Source organism: Chionomys nivalis, chromosome 3, assembly GCF_950005125.1.
Source record: "Chionomys nivalis chromosome 3, mChiNiv1.1, whole genome shotgun sequence".
Lineage (NCBI taxonomy): Eukaryota > Metazoa > Chordata > Mammalia > Rodentia > Cricetidae > Chionomys > Chionomys nivalis.
The window spans coordinates 96,489,084-96,514,722 of record NC_080088.1 but is presented as its reverse complement, the minus strand read 5'-3'; the positions used below and the strand labels follow the sequence as shown (position 1 = coordinate 96,514,722).

Below are 25,639 nucleotides of genomic sequence, written 5' to 3'. Positions count from 1 at the left end.
TGTTTCTGAATTGATCTTGTGCAGCCCAGGGTAGCCTTGAACTCAGAGATCCATCTGCCTCATCTCCCAAATCCTGGGATTAAGGGTGTGTGCCAGCACTGCCTGGCCAGTACGGCTGACTAGTGTGGCTGCTTTGCCCTCTGATCTTCAGGCAAGCTTTATTTATTAAAACACAAATAATATACCACTATAGATACATTCACAGAATTACATTTAAAAATTTTCTTTTTAAAAAGAAGAAAAACGGTACCTGAGTTGATTCTATCTTTACTGCTTTCGGTTTGGAACAAAATTATGAACCTTTTGCGTATTTAGTTTTTTTGTTTGTGTTTTTAAACAAGGGCTCAAGTTGCCTGGGCAGGTCTTGAGCTCCCAGCCCTCCTGTCTCCACCTACTTCCTAACTACTAAGATTGTAGGCGTGTACTCCCAACCCCCACACCTGGTGAGTCCTCCTTGGCATGGAGGCTAATGGCACTTACCAGAAACAATGTTCAAAACTGTGTCCAGCATGGGGTGCCAGAGGCAAAAAGATCACCAGGATTTCCAGGGTAATGGAAGGGCCACCGGGCTACAGTATGTAAGACTGTTTCAAAAACCAAGCCACTGGGTGGCAGAGGTAGGCAGGTCTCTCCGTTCAAGGCCAGCCTGGTCTACTAGCAAGCTCCAGTCCATCCAAGGCTACACAGTGAGACCCTCCCTATCTCAAACAACAAACCAAAAAACCACAACGGGAGGCGGGAAGGAAGGAAAGGGGGGAGTGAGGGAAACAAACTTCCAAAGAAAACCATGAAGGCACCCACCAAACTTCTACACCCTGAGTTCATCAGTCTTAAAAAAAAAAGGTCATTCCTGAATCTTTTTCTATTTTTCAAAAACACTCTCAGAGGTAATAATTGTAACCAAGGCTGTCCTTGAACTCCTGACCCTTCTGTCTTTACCTCCCAAGTGCAAGGATTATAGCATGCACCATCTTCAGCTTTCTTTGGTTTATTTTTTGAGCCAAGGTCTCGCGCCCAGGCTGGCCTGGAAACTGCTCCTAAGCGCTGTAGTGCAGGATGTGTTCATTGGCTCGCTGAGACAGGGTCTTCCTCTGTAGCCCAGGCTGGCTTTGAACAACCGCTCCTCCTACCCACCAAGAAATCCTTTCACCCTGACCACTTCTAAATCACTGCGCGCTCACGTTTCCCCCAAACCCCCACGGTGTCCCGGGGACAATTCTGCATTGGGTTGTCTCACCTCTAACCCAGGCGGGCTCCCTGGAGGAGGCGGGGCTTGGCCGGGAGAGGGCGGGGGAAGTGGGGACCCCCCCCTCCCCAAGCCTCAGGCTGCACGGGCACCCCGTCACGTGACGAGCGCGGGAGTGGGGGGGTGCACTCCCGGGTCAACGTGTCCGGGAGTGGGCGGCGGGGTGCAGCGCGGCCGGGGGGGACCCCGGCGGGCGGGTCGGAGTCCGAGAGCGAGGTGGCAGGGGGAGCCGCGGCCGCGGTGGCGTTGGAGGGGGCGGCCCCGCGTCCGTGTCACGTGGTACGAGGCGGGCAGCCATCTTGCTACAAACACAAACAGAGAGGAGCGGCCGACGCGGGAGCGCCAGCGCCCGCCAGTCCCCCCCACCCCTTGCCGCTGCCGCCGTCCCGGCCCCGCCGCGCGCCACCCGCCCGTCACCGCCAGCACCGCGCCCGGGTCGCCAACGCCCGGGGGGACCGGGAACCTCGCGCCCCCGGTAAGCTCTGCGAGCACCGGAGCAGGCCCGCCCCCGACGCCAGCGGCGGCCGCCCGGGAGCCTTTGCGGGCAGGAGCCGGGGCCGCGGCGCGCGCGGGCCCTCCTCCCCGTGCCCCGCGCCAGCCCGCCCGCCCTCCTCCCTCCCTCTCCGGAGTGGCTCCGGTTCGGGCGGGTGTGGGGGGGGAGGCCCTGCTGCCCCTCTGCTCCTCGGGAGGGAGAGGGGACGGTGGCCGTCCCCGCGCGCGCCCCGCGCACCTGGCGCCCCTCCCTGAAGGGCACGCCGTCCTCCCGGCCCGCGCTTTCCCGCACGCCACCGTGTTCGGTCCCTAAGTAACGGTCGCGTCTCTGGGGTCCCCTCCAGGCTCCCCGACACGTCCCGCCCGGGCCCGGGCCTCTCTGCTGTGTGCAGTGCGCGCGCCGCGACCTCCCCTTTTGGCGGTGTCCCCTCTCGCCGCTCCGTGCCAAGCACGGTTCTGGTAGCCGAACCGGGCCTGGCGGGGCTTGCTGGTCCAAGCATTCTAGCACTTTGGCCGACATGGAAGCTTTCTTCTGCCCGAGCGCCTCGTCTTGGCTCTTCACCACGGTCTCTTGCGTTTTTAAGCGGCCACCTAAGTGCTTGGTCATCGAGGTCCCTCTTCCCTCCCCAGTTGTCCGGCCGCGTGAGACACCTGTCTGTCTGAGCTGGGGCCGCTGGGCGCCCTGACACTAGACCGGGCTCTTCCCAGTCCATATGTCCCCGCTAGATGGAACAGTTGCAGGTCATTGCCCCTCACAGTTTACCCAGAATTCTTTCCCTTAATTTTTTTTTTTTTTTCAAGTTGAAAGCCCCTTCTGTGTCCCCTCTTAGACCCAATAGTTACTACAGTTCCCAAGCAGCTTGCAGTGCTGTGCCTGGGAGATGCTAAATAAATACTTGGTGGCCAGCTCTTTCCTCCACCCACCCCGGTCCTCCCCTCTGCTCAAAGTCCTACCTTTCCGGAAAAGCCCCTTCCCAGCAGCCATTGCCCCTCCAAGCTGGCACGTCACTTTCTGCTCAAGCCCCCGACCCATTTAGGACCAGTGTGTGGTTTGATCTGGCATCTACCCATCCAGCTGTTTCTGTCGCAGCAGCGCCCGGCCAGCCCCCCTCCCTCCCAGATCAACTTTTAACTAATAGGTTGTACATCAGTATCCCGAATTTGGGGAGGATTTGAGGAAGTTGGCTTATTCTTTTTGTCCGTTGGCTGGGTGGGCCCGGGTTCTTAAGTGTCCCACATGGGGATTCTAGTAAAATTTTACGGTGTGCTCACCTTTGTTGACTGGCTTTGTCAGGTAGCGGTTGTAAATTAGTGGTTTGTGGGGGTAGTGAAGAAGAGACCCCAAGCTAACCCTAGCTTTGTACATGTTTTTTGGCTTTTGGGATAGGAAACACAGACCGATGGTGAGGTCAGGGCACTTGGTTTGCAAGCCTGTTGGCCAGGAACCCACTTCAGGTGGGAGTCGAGACCAGACTCCACAGAGTTGTCCTCTGCCCCCATGTATGCCCCTCCTCCGCATAACACAATCATAATAAAAGGAGGGGAAAGGAAAGTAAAGGCGGCACAAAAGTCTGAGGAAGGGCTCTGGTGGTTAGAGCACTTGAGCCAGCATGAGGACCAGAGCTTGGATCTCCAGAGCCACACACATGCTAGGTGATCCTGGCGGCTCGCCTGTCATTCCAGCCGTCCCAGGAAGACAGATCCCCCTTGCAAGACGGCTAGCTAGACTCGCCAAAGCAGCATATTCTGCCTCGGCGAGAGCCCCTGCCTCAACACGGTGGGGAGCAAGTGAAGATGCCAGGCATCAGCCTCGGGCCTCTTCGCTGGTGTGCATGTGCATCTACACATGAATTTGAACAGGCAAATGTACACCATATACATGTGCAAAACGTGAAAGTCTTAAGAAAAATATTGGCTTAGAAGCCTCTGCCACTCATGGGAACATTCGGAAAGCAGGAGGGCTGCTCTAGGTGTGAGGCCAGTTCGGGTACAGTTTGGGACCTTGTCTCAGCAAGCCTCGTCAGCCCCAAGTCGAAGAAAGAATTAAAACGGCTTCAACATAGGAAGCCCAAACTTGCAGGATGGCTCCCGCCACCTATCACATCTCTGTCAGTCCGGGGTAGTGGTGAGGGTGTCAGGATGCCCGTCAGGGAAGCTGTAACTTCATTTTCTTTTTTTTCTTTTTTTTTTTTTTTTTTTTTTTGGTTTTTTCGAGACAGGGTTTCTCTGTGGTTTTGGAACCTGTCCTGGAACTAGCTCTTGTAGACCAGGCTGGTCTCGAACTCACAGAGATCCACCTGCCTCTGCCTCCCAAGTGCTGTATAACTTCATTTTCTATGTACTGGAGTCCCCTGGCTAGGCGAGCTGACAGAAGGGAACAAATGAGGTAAAGCGTGAAAATGCTTTGAAAACTGTGAAGTCAATTCACAATTGCCAAGTGCTGGGCTTGCTTGTCGCTGTGGTGGAGTGGAGCAGGGGTAACTGCTGCCCTGGGGCTGCTGGGGGCCTGTGGCCCTTCCTCCCCACCACACATGGAGAGTGCATACACACGATGTCTGGGAGAGTTGCCTTCTACAGACTGGGTGACTGGGTGATTGCTCAAGTGTGGGGCATTTGGGTTTTGACTCTTGTTAGCCATAGTACAGGATGGTGCCGAGTTACATTGTTTTAGATGGGAACAGAGTTAGGGGCAATAGAGTAAGGAAGCATTGGCCTGAAGTGTTCAGCTTGTGTTTGTAGTTCTGGGCACAAGAGGAGCGGCCCAGGTCCCTGAGGAAGCTGCCAGCTCCAGCTCCAGCCTGTGCTTCCAGCAGGGCTCACGCTCACTCTTTTAATACTGAGAGCGCACAGATGCCGGGGGAGTTGAGGTGGGCTGTGGGGAGGGGGCCTTGCGAAGCAGAGGTGACCTGGGAGGAAAGGACTTCACCTGGGCAGCCAGTAGAAGGTGAGGTGGGAAAAGATGAGGTCCCCAACTCAGCTGCCCTCCTGTTTTCTTTCTTAGAGAGGCTTGGTTGCTTAGCGTGGAGGGGTGGGCAAACAGATTGTTTTGTTCTCATTTTTAAAGTATGTGTCAGTGTGTCTGTCTGTTTCATGGTGGGGCATGGTGTCAAGGGCCAACTTGAAGAAGTTGGTTCTCTCTTTCCACCATATGGGTCCTGGGGATCAGACTCAGGTCATCAGGCTTGGCCACAGGCGCCTTTATCAGCTGAACCATTTCTCCAGCCTGCTGCTGTTGCTTTTCCTCGGGACAGTGCAGTGAGGGAAGCCTTTACTGGCTAATGAGGGACAAGGGAGCCCACAGGCCTCCCTTATTTTAAATGTTCCACTGCCTCCCCTAGATACATGCTGAGTGACAGGCCTGCACTATCTGCCTGATTTATGCCTTGCTGGGGATTGAACCCAAGGCCTTGTGCGTGCTAGACAAGAATTCTCCCAAATGCTTCTTTGTGCTGGGTTGTCCTGAGTTGCGCAATGGCCCACAGCATCCCTGGTCTCCACCTGCTGGCAGCCAGTAGCACCCTTCTGCCCAGCTGACAGCCTGGTGTCTGCAGTCATAGTCCATAGTCCTCAGGGAGTTGCATCTCCCTCAGTCAAGAGCACATGGCTTCAGGCAGCACGCAGTGGACTGCATGCTGCTCCCTGGGTCCCTTCAGTGTGAGGAGGAAGCCCAGTGCTGCTGAGTTCTGGGCACTTCTCTCTGGCTGGTTTGCAGGCCTGAGAACTTGCACGCTTGCTTGGGTCTTCCCCTGCCTTTGCAGTGCCCTGTTACATCCACATTGCCGCTGCTTATTCTTTTTCTATTTTCATTTGCTCTTTTTAAATTAAGCATGTCCTTGTGTCCACCTCCCACCCCATCCTTCAAGCTGTGCGTGTGCGTACACACGTGTACATAGTGTGCATGGAAGTCTGAGGATAACTCGGATGACACGCTTCTCTCCTTCCACCACGTAGATCCTAAGGTATCTGATACATGTCTTCAGGACTGGCTGCAAGCCCCTTTACCAGGCTGAGCTGTATTGCCAGCCCTCCTTAGACTTTCCAGTCGGGGAGGCTCCATGAAGAGTGGGAGGATGCATGGTGAGGGTAGGGCACCCTGTTACTCTCCTGCTGGACAGCGCTCCCTCACTGCCAAAACCAGTGCCTGCTCCACCAGGACTGACTGAGTAGGCTCCAGATTGTTTGAAGGAGTGTGGGGTTCTTTGTTTGGAATGGGAACAGTATCTAGCCCTCACAGTTGCTTTTCCCCTAAAGCCTTTTATGAGCCCATGCTCATAAGGATGTGAAGACTGCAGGTTGTATCTTTCTCTTTTGCTCTCAACTTTATTGCTTGTTCACTTTTTGTGTATATGCATAAATAAGTGTATACACACATGGAGGTCAGAGAAAACTTCAGATGTTGGTCCTTCCACCTTGATGGAGACATCATTCATCAGGCTGACTGGTCCATGAGCTCCCAGGGGTCCTCCTGTCTCCACCTCCCATCTCTCTGTAGGAATACTATGCATCTATCTATACATGGGTTCTGGGGATTAGAACTCAGGTCCTCATGCATGTGCAGCAAGCACTTTACCCACTGAGCCATCTCTCCAGCCATCTGCTTAAACCAGGAGTTCACCAATTTTGCTAGATTGGATGGCCAGCAAGTCTCGGGAATCTTCCTTTTTCTACCTCCTAGTGCTAGGGTTATATCTACCTCCCCAGGCAGAAATGCTTGGCTCTTACGTAAGTATTGGTAAGTATTGGGACTTGATCTCAGGTCCTGTGTTTGTGCAGCCAGCACGTTTCTGACTGAGCCCTCTACACTGCCCTACAAAACATTTTTTAAAAATAAATACTGCGGGCAGGATTACAGGGCTTGTGCATGCTAAGCAGGTCCTATGCCACCAGCCTCACTAAAGCTTTCTTAAGATGATTGTTGATGTCGGGGGCTGGAGAGATGGCTCAACAGTTAAGTGCACACACTACCTTTGTAGAGGCCTTGAGTGTGATTCTCAACACTCATGTTAGGTGACTCACAGGTACCTGTAACTCTAGCTCCAGGGGATCTGACACCTTCTAGGCCCTGGGCACCTACATTCAAGGGAACACAGCACCATTCCTCCCACCCTACACATATACACATAATTAAGGAATAAAAATAAAATGATGGTGTAAGCCAAGCATGGCCGTGCGTGCACAATCCCAGCGCTTAGAATAAGATAAAATGATGGTGTGAGCCAGGCATGGCCGTGCGTGCGCACAATCCCAGCACTTAGAAGGTTGAGGTGAAAGGATTTATTTATTCTTTTGGTGTGCAGATCTGTGGCATTAGTGTCAATACATTCACAGTTTTATGCCACTGTCACCGTCACCAGCCTCCCCTGTGCCCAGCCGAAGCCCTGAACCCGTTCAGCATTTGCCAACAGTTCTGTCCCAACTTCAGGTTTTTGTGTTCAGCCTGCCCCAACCCCTGGCTCCTCTGTAAGGAACATCCTACAGAGGTTTTATCTTTCTTGACACCCCCCACCCACCCCACCCCGTGCTGGGACCTGAACTCAAGGACTCTCAACCACTGAGCTGTCTCTCCAGCCCAAGTCCCTTTTTTGGCAGTACTGGTGGTTGAAGACAGGGCCTTGCGCATACTAGGAAAGTGCTTGACCACTCGGCAGCATCTCCAGCCCTCTTGGGGCAGGGAATGGGGAGCTTGAACTTCTGATCCTTCTGCACCCGCTACCTGAGTGCTAGGATTACAGGTGTGTACCACCACGTCTGGCTAATGTGATACTGAGGTCAAACCCAGGGCTTTGTGAGTGCTAGGCCTGCTCTCTGCCAGCTGTCTGTGCCTGACTTGTCACACTTAGCATCGTGTCCTCGGGGTCTGCGGAGCCCCAGGGCCTCACTGAGCAGCACACGTGCCCTGGGTCAGCCCATTTGTTGTCTCTCAGCAGCCACACAGTCACCCCAGATTCCAGGGTGCTTGGATTCTGGGTCACCCCATTGTCTGCCATGGTGTCTTGGTTTAGCTACAGGGGAGACTGTCTTTCTTTCTCCTTCCTCCAGACTCCTGGCATCCTGCAGCGGATGGGGACTGCAGAGGCACACTGGTCCAGCCTCCTGCCCAGTCAGTGATAGGAACCCACGCACACTCCTGGACACTGCCTGCCCTTCTTCCTCTACTCTGCCCTTCCTAGATGAACCCGCTTCCAAGAGTCTCCTACCCAGGCTCCTAGAGGAACCTGCCTCTGTTGCCCCTGCCGCTCACCAGCCTCAGAGATTGGACTTGCCTCTTCCCATATGGTGAGGGGCCTTCTGCCAGCAGCTCCGCAGCCCTCTTCCCACCTTGAACTTTTTTCTGAGGGACAGTTCTTGATGTAGGGGGAGGAGTTTAGGCTTGATTTCCATTTAGTAGACGAGTCTGAGGTGCTGTGGCCACACCCCTGCTCTAAGCCTGTCTCAGTGCGTGTTTGGTGCCTGTTTGGTTCCTGACCAAACCCAGCTCCCTGATTCTGATTTCCAGACAGGTAATTTCAGTTTTTTTCTGTAGAGAAGTCATCTTGTTCCAAGATTTGCTGTGATGTTCTCCAAAATGGACCGTTCCTCCATAGGACATAAGTGGCCCCAGTGCCTTGTTTTATTTTTTAAGGCATGGCCTCACGTAGCATAGGCTGACCCTGAACATGTATGTAGCCAGGAATGACCTTAAATTTCTGAACCTCTTGCCCCCATCTCCCAAGTTTTGGGGATCACAGGCATGTGGTACTGAGGAGAGAACGTAGGGCTTCGTGTGTGATACATAAGCACTCTGCCAGCTAAACCAAATCCTCAGTCCTTTTGTTGCTTCTTCAACAAGGTCTACAAGGTGTCCCAGGTTGGTCTTAAACTTGCCATCCTGCTGCCTCTGTCTCCAGAGTGCTGGAATTGGAAGCATGGGCACCGCCATGCCTGGTCCTGATGGCTTCCTTACCTGGTTTGTGGTCCTTACCTCCTCACTGTATCCGTGCCGCACTGGCCCTCTCAGCCACCCCGTGAGAGCACCACTGAGCACGCCTGTACATCTGTGCTAAGTTCATTGTACCCCGCAGCTGTGGGCCAGAGGATGGGAGCCATCTGACTCACTGATGTAACCACCCTCTTCCTTCTCTTCTCCCTAAGGATCGTTCCCAGATGTGAAAGTTCCTCCCTGGCACTACTGAAGCTATAGACCATAGCTAGTTGCTTGGGAACTCTGGGTCAGCTCAGCCCAGGCCTTGCCAGAACAGAGAGAGCCCTTGTCTCCTCTGCTTCCCAGGGCAGGACTGTCAGGTGAGTGTTGGGCCACCAGAGGGCGCCTCACCGAGGCAGACCAGGCTCAAGCTTCCTTGTTCTCTCACTCCCCTAGGACTCTCCCTACCCTGATTGGCTTCGGTTAACTCATGGTGTGCGTGGTCTCGTGTCTGGTTTAGGTGAGTTCTTCAGTGCCAAAATGACTCACCACCCAGATGGTGGCCTCTCACTGACCCAGTAAGGTGTTGTCCCCGTGAGTAACCTGCAGATGGTCACTTATGGCCCTGTCTGTGGCCTACAGGTATTTGAACAGTACACACTTGGTCCTCCTTTCTCTGCTCATCCTTGACCTTTGAAAAGCATCTCGGCTCCACGATGGCAGCGGAGACACTCAACTTTGGACCTGAATGGTGGGTTGCTCAAGCTCTGGCCCATGGGAAGAAGCTGGGGTAGTGGGGAAGGGCTATGTGGATCTCCCTCTCCCTTCCTTTCTGTGCCTGATCTAGGCTGAGGGCTCTTTCGAGTGGTGGCAGTGTGACCTCTCCTCCCCCATCTCCTGCTATGCCCAAATACAAGCTAGCAGATTACCGCTATGGGCGAGAGGAGATGCTGGCCCTCTATGTCAAGGAGAACAAGGTGAGGTTTGGGAATGGGACAGGATTCCCTCCCCCATTTGCGTGATCAATGAGCTGCCCCTGAGGGTATAGTGTATTGGGCCTCCTGCCTGTCGCAGGTCCCCGAGGAACTGCAGGACAAGGAGTTCGCCGCAGTGTTGCAGGAGGAACCACTGCAACCTCTGGCCTTGGAGCCTCTGACTGAGGAGGAGCAGGTGGGGCTGGGCCCAGCCAGGCTGAGACAAATGGGGCTAGGGTGGTGGGAGGAGGAGCCAGGCTTGAGAGGATGGGGGTTGACTGAGTGATACGTCCTCACTCCCATCCCTGGCTCCCTCCTCAGAGAAACTTCTCCCTGTCAGTGAACAGTGTGGCTGTACTGAGGCTGATGGGGAAAGGGGCTGGGCCCCCTTTGGCTGCCACCTCCCGTGGCAGGGGCAGCACACGGAGCCGAGGTAGAGGATGACACCCCATGTTTTTTAGGGGAGGATATGGGCAGAGTTGGAATGGGTGGTGCTAAGGATGCAGAGGGGCACTGGAAGGTCCCAAGCCCAGATGTGAGCCCTCTTCCTTCAGGCCGTGGCCGTGGTGACAGCTGCTTTTACCAAAGAAGCATTGAGGAAGGGGATGGAGCCTTTGGACGCAATCCCCGGGAGATCCAGCGAAGCCAGAGCTGGGATGACAGGTGGGGTGGAAAGATGATGAGGTAGGCAGGTAGGGCAGAGGAGTGAGAGCTGCGCTAGTGGTGGGGTGACTGTGGAGGCCAGAGCCCACTGGGTCCTGTCTGTTCCTTTCATTCTGGTTGTTTTGGGGATTCTGTTGTTTTCTTCCCAGCCTGATGTCCCCTGGCTCCCCCTGCTCCACCTTAGAGCAGAGGGGATAATGTGTGTGCCTTGACCAGCATCTTTCTTCCACAGAGGTGAGAGGCGGTTTGAGAAGTCTGCAAGGCGGGATGGAGGTATGAGAGTGTTGAGTGTGGTGGCAACTGAGGTTGGGGTTCCCAGGTTGGAGGGGGGAGGACAGGTGAGTTGTCCTGGGGTCCTTTGGTGCTTATTGTCTGTTTCCCCCATGCCAGCACGATCTGGGTTTGAGGAGGGAGGGGCTGGCCCAAGGAAGGAGCATGCACGCTCGGACAGTGAGAATTGGCGTTCACTGCGAGAAGAGCAGGAGGAGGATGGCAGCTGGAGACTCGGGGCAGGACCCCGGAGAGATGGTGATCGCTGGCGTTCCACCAGTCCTGGTAAGATGGGGCAAGGTGGGGTTCAGGAACTGCTCCCTGAATGCGGCTGATGTTGGGGAAGGGGATGGCCACGCGTGTGAGGAATGAGAACATCCCAGGGAGGCCATGCTAGGCGGGAAGGCCTACTGAGCTGGAGAAGGCAGAGCCTGGTGTGGCTGGACACTAGTTTCTATGTGTTGTTTTGTTTCTTTTTCCAACTTTCTCTTCCAGATGGTGGTCCCCGCTCTGCTGGCTGGCGGGAACATGGGGAACGGAGGCGCAAATTTGATTTTGATTTGCGAGGGGATCGAGGAGGGTGTGGCGAAGAGGATGGGCGGGTTGGGGGAGGCAGCTCTCACCTCCGGAGATGCCGAGGGCTCGATGGTTTTGAAGATGACAAGGATGGGCTCCCTGAGTGGTGCCTGGACGATGAAGATGAGGAGATGGGCACTTTTGATGCCTCCGGGGCCTTCCTACCTCTCAAGGTACCTCTCAGGGACCAGGTGGGGTTGACGGAAGCTGTCCCCCAGCTGCTCTCCCACTGTCCACTTTGCCCTTTCTCACACAGAAGGGCCCCAAGGAACCTATTCCTGAGGAGCAAGAGCTTGATTTCCAGGGCCTGGAGGAGGAGGAGGAGGAGGAGCCTTCAGAAGGGGTGGATGAAGAGGGGCCTGAGGCAGGTGAGCCCTTACAACCTTGCAGGGAGGCTGAGCTGTCCTCTGACCTGTGACATCTGTGTGCGTATGCATGCATTCATGTCCTGAACCAGGACTCAAATGTGTGGAGAGGGACCTCTGTCAGGTGTGAACAGAATGACCTTTGGAGTCCTTTAGAAGCTCTGGAGCCGGCAGGCACCCACACAGCCCTTACACTTGTGGGTCCTAACTGATATCTCACAGAGCAGGGCCAGGAGTCTGCACAGTGCAGACAGCTCGGCTCTCCACATCCATGCTTCATGCTTGGGTAGGGAGTTGACCAACGTTGGAAAGGATAGACACGCCCCAGGGTTGTGCATGTTCACCGTGTGCAGCCTCACTCACGTGGTCTCCCCTGGTCTTCTATTTTGATCGTGTATGTATATGTGTGAATGAATGTGCCACAGTGTATGGAGGTCAGAGGGCAACCGTGGGTATAGGTCCCTGCCCTTCATCTTGGTTGAGGTGGGCTCTCTGTTCTTTCCCATTGTCTGTGCCCAGTTGGGCCTACAAACCTGTTGAGCATTAATTTCCTGTCTCTGCCTTCCACGTTTTCATGGGAAAACTGGGATTACAGACACTCCTACATGTGGCGTTTGTATAGGTTCTTGGGATTTCAACACAGGCCTTCAGGGTTGGGAGGCAAACACTTATGTGCTGAGCCAACTCCTTAGCCCCTTTGGTTTTGAGTTCAAGTAGTCATCTGTTCCTTCCAGGTGGGAAGGAGGTGACCCCATTGCCTCCTCCTGAGAAACCTGGCTCCCCATCTTCACTGCCTGCCTTGGGCCCTCTCTGGACGACGAGCGAGGATGGCGATGAGGCAGTGGAAAAAGAACTTCCACCAGCCGAAGGTAGACTGGCTAGAGCTGATGCACAAGGGAGTGCCAGGGCGTGGGGAGGGATGGGTTGTGGTGAGAGCCTGTTTTCCTAGCAGGTAGAAGAGCCGTCTTGTCCCCTTTCCTGCCCCTCCCTACTTTCTCATCTCTTCTCCCAGGTGACGAGATGAGGGGTCTGTCTCTGAGTCCTGCAGTCGGCTCGCCTCCTGGCCCACCTGGAGATCTAGAAGATGAAGAAGGCTTGAAGCACCTGCAGCAGGTTGTGGGGAGGGTGTGCCTGTGCGTGCTCGAGAGGCCGCCACTCGGGTCTGTCTGACAGGGCCCTGGCCTGCCCTCCTGAGCCCAGCCTCTTTCTGGTGTTTGTGCTATCAGTTTACTCAAACTTGACTCTCTTTCTGGACTCCCAGGAGGCAGAGAAGCTGGTGGCCTCCTTGCAGGACAGCTCCTTGGAGGAGGAACAGTTTACGGCCACCATGCAGACCCAGGGCCTTCGCCACTCCACAGCTGCCACTGCCCTTCCCCTCAGCCATGGCGCTGCCCGAAAGTGGTTCTACAAGGACCCACAGGGGGAGATCCAAGGTGGGTAGCAGATTCCTAGGAGCGGATTTGATTGGGCAGACTTAAGTGTGTTCTCTGATCTACCATGGCCACTTCCTAACCCTCTCACACCCTTGTTCCAGGCCCCTTCACAACCCAGGAGATGGCTGAGTGGTTCCAGGCTGGCTATTTCTCCATGTCCCTCCTAGTGAAGAGGGGCTGTGATGAGGGTTTCCAGCCTCTGGGAGAGGTGATCAAGATGTGGGGCCGCGTGCCCTTTGCCCCTGGGCCCTCGCCACCCCCGCTGCTGGTGAGTTCTGTCTGCTCTGCAGGTTGCAGGGAAGGCCAGTGGGGGCAGCAGCAGAACCTTAGACTTCCCCACGACCTCGCTTGCTAGACCTGCTCCTGCTGGGCACACTCACAGGCATGCTCTGACCTCCTGCAGGGGAACATGGATCAGGAGCGGCTGAAGAAGCAGCAGGAGCTGGCCGCCGCGGCCCTGTACCAGCAGCTGCAGCACCAGCACTTTCTGCAGCTGGTCGGCAGGTATGGGGAGCTTTGGGGCATGATGTGGGCAAGGCAGTGGTCCTGGGTGGTCTACCATCTGAGCCCTGTCTGTCTGTAGCCGCCAGCTTCCGCAGTGCACGACGCTCCGGGAAAAGGCAGCTATGGGGGACCTGACGCCGCCGCAGCAGCAGCAGCTCACGACATTCCTGCAGCAGCTCCAGGCTCTCAAAACCCCCAGGTCTGTTTCACTGTGCATGCGTGTGTGTGTGTGTGTGTGTGTGTGTGTGTGTGTGTGTGTGACAGAGACCAACAGAGTATGTATGCTGGTGTGAGATAGAAAAGGAGGAAGGGAGGAAGTCAGGCTACAAGTGAATGCAGTGTCTTGAGGGCCAGTGTTTTGCTTCTCAGGGGTGGGGACCAGAACCTGCTCCCGACGATGAGCCGGTCCTTGTCGGTGCCAGATTCAGGCCCCCTCTGGGACTTACATACCTCAGCTTCATCACAGTCAGGTGAGTGCCAACCTGCCCCATGCCACATCCTGGTCCCTTTACCCCGAGTCCCTGCTTGTCACACTCAGGCTCTGTTTCCTATCTGTGGGTGGTTCCACTGGGCTCAGGCCTCTGCAGCTGCCTTTCCTCCTGCAGGTGGTGAGGCCAGTCTTTGGGACATACCAATTAACTCTTCGACTCAGGGTCCAATTCTAGAACAACTCCAGCTGCAACATAAAGTAAGTAGCAGGCTGGCCTGTCGAAGGCTGGCTGAAGCAGGTGCAGCCATCCAGCTAACTAGCTCCTTGTCACCGCAGTTTCAAGAGCGCAGAGAAGTGGAGCTCAGGGCGAAGCGGGAGGAAGAGGAGCGCAAACGCCGTGAGGAGAAGCGTCGCCAGCAGCAGCAGGAGGAGCAGAAGCGGCGGCAGGAGGAGGAGGAGCTCTTTCGACGCAAGCAGGTTCAAGTCCCACCAGTCTCCTGGGCCTGCCTGTGCCCTGTGCCAGCCACCCACCAACACCCGCTGTGTCCTGACTTAGGTTCGGCAGCAGGAGCTGCTGCTGAAGCTGCTACAGCAGCAGCAGGCCACGAATGTCCCCGTGCCCCCTGCACCGAGCTCCCCGCCCCCACTCTGGGCTGGCCTGGCCAAGCAGGGCCTGTCCGTGAAGACTCTGCTGGAGCTGCAGGCGGAAAGCGAGCGCCAGCTGCACAAGCAGCCGGCACCCCGGGATCCTCTGCGGGCCCAGGCCCCCAACCACCGAGTGGTAAGCAGCGGGGGTCCCAGGGAACCCCCCAATGCAGCTTCCAGAATCACTGGGGGCGGGAGGAGTACGTAGACTCCTAAAGCCGGAGATTTGGTTCTTTCCATTATTGGAAGGATGCCCCTCCCCCGACTCTTTCCCTTTCCCTACCCCCCCCCATGAGCCTCCTTGCCTAGGTGGCCAGGGCTCCATTGTAGAGCCCTCTGACTTCCTGCCATTTGCAGCAGCTTGGGGGCTTGGGCACTGCCCCTCTGAACCAGTGGGTGTCTGAGGCTGGGCCACTGTGGGGCGGGCCAGACAAGAGTGGGGGCAGCAACAGTGGCAGCCTGGGACTCTGGGAAGACACCCTCAAGAGTGGCGGGAACCTGGCCCGAAGCCTGGGCCTAAAGAACAGTCGGAGCAGCCCTTCTCTCAGGTGGGTGAGACACCTGTTTAGCTTGGGTCTGTCAGGGAGGGATGGGTGCTAAGCTCCTGGCTCACCTGTGGCCTCCAATTCCCCGCCTGCCTCAGTGACTCGTACAGCCACCTGTCAGGTCGCCCTGTTCGCAAAAAGACAGAAGAGGAAGAGAAGTTGCTGAAGCTGCTGCAGGGCATCCCTCGGCCCCAGGACGGCTTCACCCAGTGGTGTGAGCAGATGCTACACACCCTGAGCACCACGGGCAGCCTGGATGGTAGGAAGGCAATCCTGGGAGGCCATGTTGGCACTGGGGACTCCAGACCTGTCCAGCATGCTTGACTGTCCCCTCCCCATAGTGCCCATGGCTGTAGCGATCCTCAAGGAGGTGGAGTCCCCCTATGATGTCCATGATTATATCCGTTCCTGCCTGGGGGACACGCTGGAAGCCAAAGAATTTGCCAAACAATTCCTGGAGCGGAGGGCCAAGCAGAAAGCTAGTCAGCAGCGGCAGCAGCAGCAGCAGCAGCAGGTAGAGTCTTGTGGGACCTGGGGAGGCAGAGTACCCAGGACTCTCCTGATGCTACTCTTTGCCTTAGGAGGCCTGGCTGAGCAGCACCTCCCTGCAGACAGCCTTTCAGGCCAACCACAGCACCAAACTGGGCCCTGGGGAGGGCAGCAAGGCCAAGAGGCGGGCGCTGATGCTCCACTCAGACCCCAGCATCTTGGGTAAGTGTGGGGGTGTTGGGGAGCTCTGCTTTCCCTGTGCTGGCCAGCCGTAGGACCTGGGAACTCACCCTCACTTCTCCCCTGGCTTCAGGGTACTCCCTGCACGGCCCCTCTGGTGAGATCGAGAGCGTGGATGACTACTGACCAGCCTGTCCCACCAGCCCCCTGGGCTTTAGGCTTGGGTGGTGGCAGCGGTGGCATGGACCCTCGGGTCTCCAGCCTGCAGGCTCCCAAGAAGGAGCAGAGGAGGAAGCAAGTGGGGCAGGGTCCCCAGCACTTGTTACAAACCACACGATGCACCTTAACTCACCCACCACGAGGCACTTTACAGATGGGGAGGGGCTTTTTTCTCTTTAATTTTAAATGTTAGGAGAGACAAAAGTATCATTCAAATACTAGACTGTAGACCCATTTGCCCCTTTGGGATAATGGGTGTGACATTGGAAGGTCCACAGAGGTTTTGTTTTAGGGTTGGTTTGTTTTTTTTGTTTTTTGTTTTTTAAGAAAAGATGAAAAATAATGAAAAAAAAAGAAAGTTAGGCTGAAAGAAAAAAAATCACACTGTTGTTTTGGGGCAGTGGGTACCAGGCTCCATGGAACTGTTCTGCCTGGTTCCCCTAAGGCTGCACTTACCCTGCTGCCCCAGAAGGTGATCATTGGGGTAACTGGAAGTTGGGTGCTGGCAGTTTGCACAGCAAGGCCCTCTCCAGAAGCCCTGCCCACTGGACCCGCTGTGACAGCTCCTTGTGGTGGTTACTGTGGCAGGTGTCCTGGTGAGGGGACCACAAAGTCGCCCCTTGCCTCGGCTGCTTTGGAGGAACATTGCACAAATTGGACGAGCTGCGTCAGCTCACTCGCCCTCAACCCCTAAACAGCCCTCCCATACTGGGGAGCCGGGGAAAGAGCTGCCAGTGCCAGCCTGTCAGAGGTGGGCTCTGAACTCAGGCCTGCTGAGGGGCTGCCCCCACTGCTGCCATTTCGGGGGACAGCCTGGGTGTGACACTGAAAGCCCCAGCTCCCTGCCTTTGCCACATGAATGTATTCTCTGGCCCCCAAGCCCGTCTCACCCCTCCAAGAAGGGACATAGCCCTTCCTCCAGAAGCTGGAGAACACCAACCTCTCTGTCATGGCCGAGTCCTTGCTTGTGTGAGGGAAAGACACCGAAGGGTGGCTTGGGACTGAATCTGTGGTGGTAGGGCCATTGTGGGATCACCCTGATCTGCAGCCAGCTGTGGGAAAGCAGACCACAGCTCTGCACCTGACCCTCCTATGACCAAATGGAGAGCACGAGCAGCCCCTCTCCTGGATGTTCTGTGTTGGGTGTGAAGCTGGAGGTCAAGAGCCTGTGTCCTGGGCTGGGGCCGCCTTGCCTGTCGCTCACCGACTTCACTCCTCGTCCCCTGTCTAGGCTTACTTATCTCCATTGTTGGTTGGCCTTTGGCCTTTTTTTTTTTTTAATTTTTTTTTTTTTGGAAATGCTCTTATGTTAGTGAATTCTCCCATCGACCTCATTGCTCAGAATGCAGTATTAGGGCGAGACTGCCACTGCCTCCCCTCCATGAATGTATTTCTCTTTTCTGCCCTGAGGAAGTGGGGAATGGCCCCAGTTTCTTCTTTCCCATCTGTCTCCAGAGAGGCGACCTTTCATTTTCATTTTTTTTCATTTTTTTTTTTTTTTTGCACCAAAGTGGCAACTGGGTCAGTGTTGGGGATAAGGCTGGCCTCTGGGTGGAAGGCCCCTCCACCTGCTTCTCCCTGGTTTTGACAGTGTTAGCGTCTGTGAAAAGACAATATTCTCTCTAAAGCAATAAGGGGGTGATGGGCCAGGGGGAAATGTCTTGCTGCTGCTGGCCCCCCAGCTCCCCTTCCCTCTTGCCATTATGGTGGCACTGGAGGCTGGGAGAGACTCCTGTTGTGACTGAATGTAACCTACCCTGCCCCTGCCACAGCCAATGCAGGGGAAGGGGGGCACTTGTCTCTTCCTACCCCTTCCCCCAGCTAAAGAGACTTTGAACTTGGGGGCCCATGAGCCTGGAGAGGCCTTAACCCTGTGAGGAAGTGTAGGGGGAGCCCTCTCCCACCCCATCCCCTCTGAGAGTGGTCAATGTTTACAAGCCCTGAGCCCCTACCCCAGGGGCTCAGACACCCCACCCCACCCCCATCTTAATCCTTTCTCCGTCCCAGTCTTACAGGGCCCTAGCTGCTCCACCCCCTCTTGGGGTTCAGGGTAGGGTAGGTGTCCTGTGTGCCCCAGTTTACCCCTACCTCTACCCAGTGTGACTTCCCTTCTGCCTACCCATGTAAATACTCCCAATAAAACTTGGTGTGTTCTCCCAACCCATCTTGTCTGCTGGCTTTTTCATGGCAAGGGACAGAGTTGGGTAGGGTTGTCTCTGGGAACTGCTGGCCTCAGGTTTGTGTAGAATACCCTGTCTACAGCTTGGAGGAACCTCATACCCACTGCCTGCCTGCTTTGTGGGGGAGGGGATAGCAAGCAAGGAGACTACGTACAGAGTTGGAAGTGGTTCCTTTATGGAAAAACTGAAAATATAATAAAAATTAAAATAAAACCAGTTTAAAAAAGCCAGCCCCTGGAGTTTCCACCTCCTGCCTCTGGCCCTCCAGAGGGGTGAGGCCCCAGCCCCAGGGCAGCAAAGGGTGAGGGCTTTCCTGCCCTTCTGCTTCCCCTATTCCATCCCGACTTTTATCTCCACAGTGGGGGCCCCCCACCCCGGGAGGAACCAAACCTGGGTATAGGAGCAGGACCCAAGGCCCTGTAGCCCAGGGAGGGAGGCTTGGCATGTGTACCCAGCCCCAAAGCTCCGGGCCTGTAGTGTGGGCATGGGCAGGGATGCTGCTCCCTGCCTTGGCCCATCTGGGGTTGGGGGTGGTTAGTTCCAGATCTTGAGGAAGGAGTCCCAGGAGCCTGTGGCCACGGCCATTCCATCATCTGTGACCCCAAGGCAGCTCACACGGTTATCGTGGCCAGCAAGGACACCTAGAAAAGAAAAGGACATAGGGACTAGTCTGGCCCACACGGTATACCTGTACCCTCTGTGGGCCCCAACACAGGCCTCCCTTACCTGCACGGTCACCCTTCATGGCATCCCAGATGTTGCAGTTGAAGTCATCATAGCCCGCGAGCAGCAGCCGGCCGCTGCGTGAGAAGGCAACCGAGGTGATGCCGCAGATGATGTTGTCATGGGAATACATGAGCAGCTCCTGATCAGCCCGCAGGTCAAACAGGCGACATGTGGCGTCATCTGATCCCGTGGTGAAGGCATAGCCATTGGGGAAGAACTGCAAGATTTGGACCGGAGACCATAAGCATGTTGGGCAAGGCCAGGGGCATGGAGCACAGGGGGCTGTCACAATGCTCCCAACTTACAGCCACGGCATTGATGTCAGATTCGTGACCTATGAATGTCTGTCGGCACATGGAATCCCGAACATCCCACAGCTTGATGGAGGCGTCACAGGCACCTGACACAAAGGTGCGGCCATCGGGGGCCAGTGACAGGGACATCACATCCCCACTGTGTCCAGCAAAACCCACCGTCTGCTGGCCTGTCTCAATGTCCCACAGGGCACTGGAGAGGTAACAAGAAGAAGGATCCGAAATGAGTTGGAGGATAGAATCTGACTCTTCTGCCACATGACCCCAACCTGACAGGGCCCTCTGGAAAGAAGGCCTGGGCCCTAAGTGGTGCAGGAGCCACCTGGCCCCCACCCAGGGGAGGAAGCTAAGTGCTCAGAAATGTTGCCACCTGCTGGGTCCTGGACCACCCAAAGGCAGGGAACCCAGCCTGGCAGAGCCTCACCAGGTGGTATCCCCAGAGCTGGTGATGATTTGGTTGTCGTCCAGGAAGCGGCAGCATGAAAGGTACCCTTGGGAAAGGAAGTTGTAGTCAGACATTTCATCAGAGAGGCCATGTATTGTCTGCCCTCCCGACCGTGTTCCTGCCTTTCCTTCAGGCTCCACTCACCAGTGTGGCCAGGCAGCTCTCTGCTGACCCTGACATTGCCCTCTCGGGTCTTGAGGCTATAGATGGAGCAGATGTTGTCCAAACCCCCACAGGCTACAAAGTTTCCTGAGGGGGCATAGGCACAGGTCATGACCCAGGAGGAGCGCAGAGGGATAGCATGGACCTGAAGGAGAATATCACCCCTAGTTAGAGCCATCCAGGGACTGGCAGCCCTATCCTACCCACTTCGAGTGCCAATTTTACCTTGTTGGTGGTGTAGCTGTCCCAAATGATGAGCTTTCCGTCCTGGGAGGCGCTGACCAGCAGCCTGGTGGGCAGTGGCAGGGCGACACAGACAAGGTCAGGGTGTGGACAACACAGGGCCCTATCCCTTTCCATCTAGAGATGCTCTTCAGAAACATTCCCCAAATCCTCTCAGTATAACCCTGCATCCCTGGTCCCCGAGGGATGCTGGGAATCAGTCTGTCCAAACTTAACTGACAGAGATTCTCCCCACCAGACCTGGGGGGACCTGGAGTGCCCCCATACCATTTCTGCCCTTTATGTAAAATCACCCCCAGAGCCTGGGGACACTAAGGCAGGGGCCACCCACGCACCTTGAGTCTGTCCCCCAGTGCATGGCATAGATTTTTGCCAGGTGTCCACGGAGGGTCCTCCGTGTTCTCATCTGAATTCTCCCCACTGGGTCCAGCCCAGCTGTGATCTGGAACAACAGAGAAGCTGTATTGGCACAAGGAGACTCAAGCTACAGAAGCCCATCCAATCTCCTGTCCCTTCAAGGGCCCCCAAGTAACTCTGCAGTCACCTCACCTGGGTCAGTGTGGAATCCCCGCATGCTTTTCTGGCGTCCTGTAAGTGATGGGCAGAGCAGGAGAAGGGAAGTAGAGAAGCGGGGGAGGTGAGGAAAAAGTAAAGGAAAACAGGAGACAAGGCAAAGGGAAGAGAGGATGAAACGGAGACATTTGGAGGTTAGGATCCCCTTTCTTCTCTCACCCTGCGAAACACACACACAGCCACACACACATCCCAGGCCACAGGCAACCCAGTCTGCTCAGGTCAAAGGGAAGCAGCACACTCAAGCCACGCCTGGCCGGCTCGGCCTCCCCAGCACAGTCGTCAGGCCCTCACCCGGATCTGGTTCCGGAGCTGCTCGGCCTCCTGTCTCAGTTGCTCCAGCTCACTCATGGCGCCGGGCCCGTGGGGCGGGGTTGGGGGCGGCTGGGGGCCGCGGGACGGGGGCTGGGGGAGGCAGCTCCTGGCCGCTGGCCCGAGGCCTGGGGGGGGGGGATGCAAGGCTGACGTCAGGCCCCAAGACCGCCCGGGAAACAGCCGGGAAAGGCGGGGTGGAAGCCCGTGGCCCGGAAGGGGTCAGCTGGGCAGGGGGAGCAGAGGACGCGGTACCCGGGGCAGAAATGGGGTCTCTGGCACCCAAGAGACGTTGCCAAGGAACAGACGACTTCCCCAATCTTCCTCCCGGGCCCCCGGAAACAGAGTGGGAAGTGCAAGAGGAAGAGCAGGGGAAACCCCTCCCTCGGACAGCAGCCCGGGCGGGACACTCGGGCGGCAGGAACTGGGGATGGGGGGGGAGTCCCTTCGAAAACAGACCTGGCGTCCGCCCCAGCCCGCACAAGGCGCCGCCCTCCCAGCACCTAATTTTAAAAAGGGGCGGTGCCTCTTTAAATTCACCCCCACACCCACACACCGCACACCCTCCGCACACACCCCCAGCTAAGACAGAGGTGGTGATGGGGGGGGCTGAGGGGAGAAGCTAGGCTGTTCGTGGGGTTGCCTAGGCAACCGTCACCCGGACTGAGAGCACCTCATTGGTGAAGTGCCCCCACCCTAGCCTCGTTGCCAAGGCAACCGCATCCGCGGCAGAGACCTGTAGGGTGGGTGACCCCACCCCCGGCCCCCATCGCCCCCGCCCGACCTAGTCTCCTGCCTCTTCCCCAGAACCGGACAGGATGGCTGTTTACAGGATTTGGGAAAAGCCGATTGAACACTAATAGGTTCGGGACGGCTCAACCAGGGATAATCCCCATTCCGGGCCGGCTGCACCCCATTAGCCGCTGAGAGTAGCGGGGAAGGCAAGCCCCCAAACAGCCTGCTCCTTCGGCACCGAGGTCGCCCGCCCCGCCGCGCCCGCACAAAGCCCGTGGGAGCCGCTCAGAAGTAATTAGGGCTCCGAAGAGAGGCCCCTGGTCCCAGGGCGCGGAGCTGTTCTCTCCCAGGCGCCGGCAAGAGGCCCCGGACGGCTTGGCCCGATGCCTCTAGGCACCCCAAGAGCCCAGCTCTGCGCCCAGGAGCCCCCGAGGCCTAGCTGGCACCGCTCCAGCCTCCGACGTCCTGCCTTCCCCGGGACACCTGTGCGATCTGGCCGTGCACACTGCACTCTGGCGACCTAGGCTTCCCCCACCCAGCTCCCACTTCCCCCAACCACTGGGCGTTCCTCTTCCCCGGAGATATTTCCCCCTCTGAGTTCAGGTTTCTACGCCAGTGCCAGGGGATGCCCCTCCAAAATGAGATGGGAGGGGGCAACGACACAGTTACCACCCTGCTCCAGCTGTGGACAAAAGCCCCTTCCGTCCAGCTTCCAGCAGCCCACGTCTAGCCGCAATGACACAGGCCTGGGGCAGAAGGAAAACAGGCCACCAAGAAGCCACTGGGTCGGGGGCCATGCTCCCAGCCCTAAGATTCCATTACCCTCCAAGATTCCCTCAGCAGCCCTAGATGCTAGGAATTAAGCAACCACAGCCTCCAAACAAAAAAAAAAAGGGTGCCACCACCTCCGCAGGTGTGAGAGGAGACAAGCAAGGGTCCTCAGATCTGGCAGCTGGAAGGCGCAGGCTGGTGCTGAGCTGCGAAGTGCTGTGGGCCAGGCCCTCCAGTTCCTAGGACCTCCATTTTGCCCAAAAGAAATCTGGGCAAAGGGAACAGGCGACTAGGGGCTAGACTTGGGGTAGGGATTTGTAAAAGTAATAATAATAATAATAAGGTGTTGCGATCTCCAGTTTAGGGTCTGGGACTCAGAAACCACAGCCAGAGCCCAAATCAAGAGACAGACAGTAGGGCGGAGACGAAGGCAAGGGTGGCCTTGAGGCCTTGGCTGTACCACCTAGGATTCTGAAGTTCTGCAAGTCTACTGTAAGCAAGGGTGTGATACGAGTGGGCACGAGGGGTTGCTACCCCGGGGCAGGCAGCGGGGTGGTGGTGGGGAAAGGGGGCGGGACAGGGCTAGAAGAAACCCGAATTTAGCCCCCTAGCTATTAAGGGAGCAAGAGGCAGGCGGGGCTAGGACAGGGGTTTAGGGTCAAAAAAAAAAAAAAAAGCCACTGATACTGCAGGGAACGCATGCATTATTGAAGCCGAGGGTCCCCCCAGTTCCCCTTCCGGGTTTGGAAACGACCGGGCCAGAGGAAGGGAGGGGAGGTCTGGGGAGTTACGTCCGTTTCCCAAGAGCCAAACCCGGGAGACGGAAGGAACGGGGGCTTCCCCCTGCCGCACACACCCCCGTGGGAATTTGGGGCTGGGGGCGATGAGGACTCCTTTTGTCAGCGGAGGTACCTGAGGTGGTGGGACTCTGCCAAGGGGTCGCTTGCAGGAGCGCGGGAGGTCCTGTCTTCCTCCGCGGCGGAGGCGGCAGCGGCGGCGACGCGGATGGATTTCCTCAGTCACCCCAACTCAACCGTCCAGCGCAGCTCTCCCCAGAGCGGAGGGATCCCGCCCGCCAGTGACGCGGTCGCCGCCGCCGCGCCCAGGGCCAGGCTGGGCGAGACCAACTGCGACGGTGGGTGGGGGGAGTCGGGACGCGGGAACACCGCCTCGGGGGCAAAACCCGACTCGGTCACCATACGAGCCCAGTCTCGTGGCTTTCCAACTCATCGGGGAGCACAGTCAGGAGTTCTCTTCCTAAAAAGGAGCAAGCCATCCTCCCTAAGTACAGCAGAGGTGGTATAGGCATAGGGGAGGGTGAAAAAAAAAAAAAAAGGCCTCTCCGGTCACGTGACCGACCTCCTTTGCTTCTTCTCCCCCCCCCCACCATTGGGCGGCTCCAGACTGGAGGCTTGAAGGCCCAGTTCTCGGTTTGGCCACGCCCCTATGTGGGAAGCCACGCCCCTTCCCGGAGGCGGAGCTAGAGAAGTCCCAACCAGTATAGGACAGAGGGGAAAAAAAAAAAAAAAAAAAAAAAAAAAAGAAAAAGAAAAAAAAGAAAGAAAGAAAAAGCGGTTGGTGACCGCTAGGAGCCCAGAAAATGCAGTTAGAGGGAATAACACCCAAATAATTCTTCAGCGCAGCCCTGTGGGGGTTATAGGCTCCTTAGACTAGGCCTCATACCGCGGCAATAACTGTCAATATTCATTGATTTGCAAGCCTAGAGGTGTTTGCTTTTTGTATCGTGAGCCCACTAACTACATAGCCAAGAATGACCCTGATCTCACAAATCCTCCTGCTTCTGACTACCCAGTGCCGGGATCAGAATGTATGCACCATCGTGCCCGGTTTATGCAGGGTAAAACTCAGGGTTTCAAGCCTGCTAGGCAAACACTCTTCAGCCTATACTTTGGTTTATTAATCCTCCACAATACTGATTAGGGACTCGACTGAGATTACAATCTCAGGCAGCTTTAATAACTTGACTGTGTGACCGTGGAGCACCTCCACCAGGAAAGCATCCTAAAAGAATGAGCCTTGGTTTCCAAACCTGTTCAATGAGTATATTGACGGTAATCCTCAAGTCTCCTGGATTGTTGGGGACTCATCCCCATAGACTATGAAAGTGTTTCGGGAAAGTTCAAGTTGCCGAATGGCCTTCGGACCGTCCTCATAGTTTAGGGAATTAAAACACACTATTCAAAATAGACTGTGGTGGATTTTGTGGACAGTTATAGAGACGGAAGAATCAAGAGTTCATATTCGTCTTCACCTACATGTTGAGTTGGAGGCTAGCCTGGGCTACATGAGACCCTGTCTCAAAAAGTGTGTGTGTCTGTGTGTGTAGGGGAGACTTGGGGGATGATGGCTCAATCGGCAAAGTTCTTGCCATACAAACACAAAGACCTGAGTTTGATACCCTAAAACACAATCCAGGCACAATGGCCATGCCTATAGTCCCAACACTTGAGAGGCAGAGACTGAACTTGGGGCAAATCCGAGGCATCGCTGGGCAGCCCGTCTAACTCAATGAGGGAATTCTAGGTTCAGTGAGATGTCTTGTCTCAAAAATTAAGGTGGGAGCTGGAGAGATGATTCAACGGTTAAAAGCACTTACTGCTCTTCCAAAGGACCTGGGATCAGTTGCCACGTGGTGGCTCATAACCTTCTGTGACTCCAGTTCCAGAGAATCAAATGCCCTCTTCTGGTGCACCAGCTACACAAGCAAGGCACACACAAACATACAAGTGAAATATTTATACACATAAATAAAATAAACCTAAGGTGCAGAGTAATTGAGGAAGACACCATCCACCACTGCCCACTTAAAAACTCCTGGTCATCAGATGTGGTAGCCCACACTTGTAGCTCCAGACCGGCATAGCAACATCCTGTCTCAAAAGTACACGGCAGCCGGGCGGTGGTGGCGCACGCCTTTAATCCCAGCACTTGGGAGGCAGAGGTAGGCGGATCTCTGTGAGTTCGAGACCAGCCTGGTCTACAAGAGCTAGTTCCAGGACAGGCTCCAAAGCCACAGAGAAACCCTGTCTCGAAAAACCAAAAAAAAAAAAAGTACACGGCAAAAAACCAAAAACAGCAGTACTCATTCAGCCCTTTCTTTCTTTTTCTTTCTTTCTTTCTTTCTTTCTTTCTTTCTTTCTTTCTTTCTTTCTCTCTCTCTCTCTCTCTCTCTCTCTCCTTCCTTCCTTCCTTCCTTCCTTCCTTTCTTTCTCTCTTTCTTTCTTT

At 55.9% G+C, this 25,639-nt stretch overlaps 2 protein-coding genes across 5 annotated transcripts; one reads left to right on the top strand and one right to left on the bottom strand.

Annotated features, from left to right (window-relative positions):
- Window positions 1-1,406: 1,406 nt before the first annotated feature.
- Gigyf1 (GRB10 interacting GYF protein 1) lies at window positions 1,407-18,085 on the top strand. 3 transcript variants are annotated; one of them, XM_057764289.1, is made up of 28 exons: window positions 1,407-1,721; window positions 7,778-8,014; window positions 8,870-9,019; window positions 9,096-9,159; window positions 9,282-9,390; window positions 9,487-9,616; window positions 9,714-9,809; window positions 9,935-10,046; window positions 10,168-10,276; window positions 10,509-10,549; window positions 10,667-10,831; window positions 11,042-11,295; window positions 11,379-11,490; window positions 12,222-12,356; window positions 12,500-12,600; window positions 12,749-12,920; window positions 13,022-13,188; window positions 13,324-13,424; window positions 13,504-13,623; window positions 13,794-13,894; window positions 14,030-14,112; window positions 14,191-14,331; window positions 14,411-14,635; window positions 14,860-15,047; window positions 15,143-15,303; window positions 15,386-15,558; window positions 15,626-15,755; window positions 15,847-18,085. In XM_057764289.1, exons 5-28 carry the CDS (start codon window positions 9,356-9,358, stop codon window positions 15,897-15,899), a joined length of 3,105 nt encoding a protein of 1,034 aa, XP_057620272.1. In that variant the 5' UTR covers window positions 1,407-1,721; window positions 7,778-8,014; window positions 8,870-9,019; window positions 9,096-9,159; window positions 9,282-9,355; the 3' UTR covers window positions 15,900-18,085. The 3 variants fall into 3 exon arrangements, with proteins under 3 accessions (XP_057620272.1, XP_057620273.1, XP_057620271.1); XM_057764290.1 differs by having other exon boundaries at window positions 1,408-1,721; window positions 14,857-15,047; window positions 15,629-15,755; XM_057764288.1 differs by having other exon boundaries at window positions 1,408-1,721; window positions 14,857-15,047.
- Window positions 18,086-18,265: 180 nt separating this feature from the next.
- On the bottom strand, window positions 18,266-23,478 carry Gnb2 (G protein subunit beta 2). 2 transcript variants are annotated; one of them, XM_057765804.1, is made up of 10 exons: window positions 23,306-23,478; window positions 20,870-21,015; window positions 20,552-20,590; window positions 20,338-20,444; window positions 19,985-20,048; window positions 19,742-19,904; window positions 19,577-19,643; window positions 19,144-19,345; window positions 18,839-19,055; window positions 18,266-18,753 (listed from the first exon to the last, which is right to left on the bottom strand). In XM_057765804.1, exons 2-10 carry the CDS (start codon window positions 20,924-20,926, stop codon window positions 18,647-18,649), a joined length of 1,023 nt encoding a protein of 340 aa, XP_057621787.1. In that variant the 5' UTR covers window positions 20,927-21,015; window positions 23,306-23,478; the 3' UTR covers window positions 18,266-18,646. The 2 variants fall into 2 exon arrangements, with proteins under 2 accessions (XP_057621787.1, XP_057621788.1); XM_057765805.1 differs by lacking the exon at window positions 23,306-23,478 and adding an exon at window positions 22,528-22,551.
- Between the last annotated feature and the right edge of the window lie 2,161 nt (window positions 23,479-25,639).

Coding starts and splice junctions, on each gene's coding strand:
- Gigyf1 (XM_057764288.1), top strand. CDS start 9,356: ATGGCAGCGGAGACACTCAACTTTGGACCTGAATG. Junction 10,832..11,041: donor CTGGCGTTCCACCAGTCCTG/GTAAGATGGGGC, acceptor TTTCTCTTCCAG/ATGGTGGTCCCCGCTCTGCT. Junction 15,559..15,625: donor AGCAGCAGCAGCAGCAGCAG/GTAGAGTCTTGT, acceptor TCTTTGCCTTAG/GAGGCCTGGCTGAGCAGCAC.
- Gnb2 (XM_057765804.1), bottom strand. CDS start 20,926: ATGAGTGAGCTGGAGCAACTGAGACAGGAGGCCGAGCAGCTCCGGAAC. Junction 20,445..20,551: donor GGGATTCCACACTGACCCAG/GTGAGGTGACTG, acceptor CTGTTGTTCCAG/ATCACAGCTGGGCTGGACCC. Junction 19,905..19,984: donor ACAGCTACACCACCAACAAG/GTAAAATTGGCA, acceptor ATTCTCCTTCAG/GTCCATGCTATCCCTCTGCG.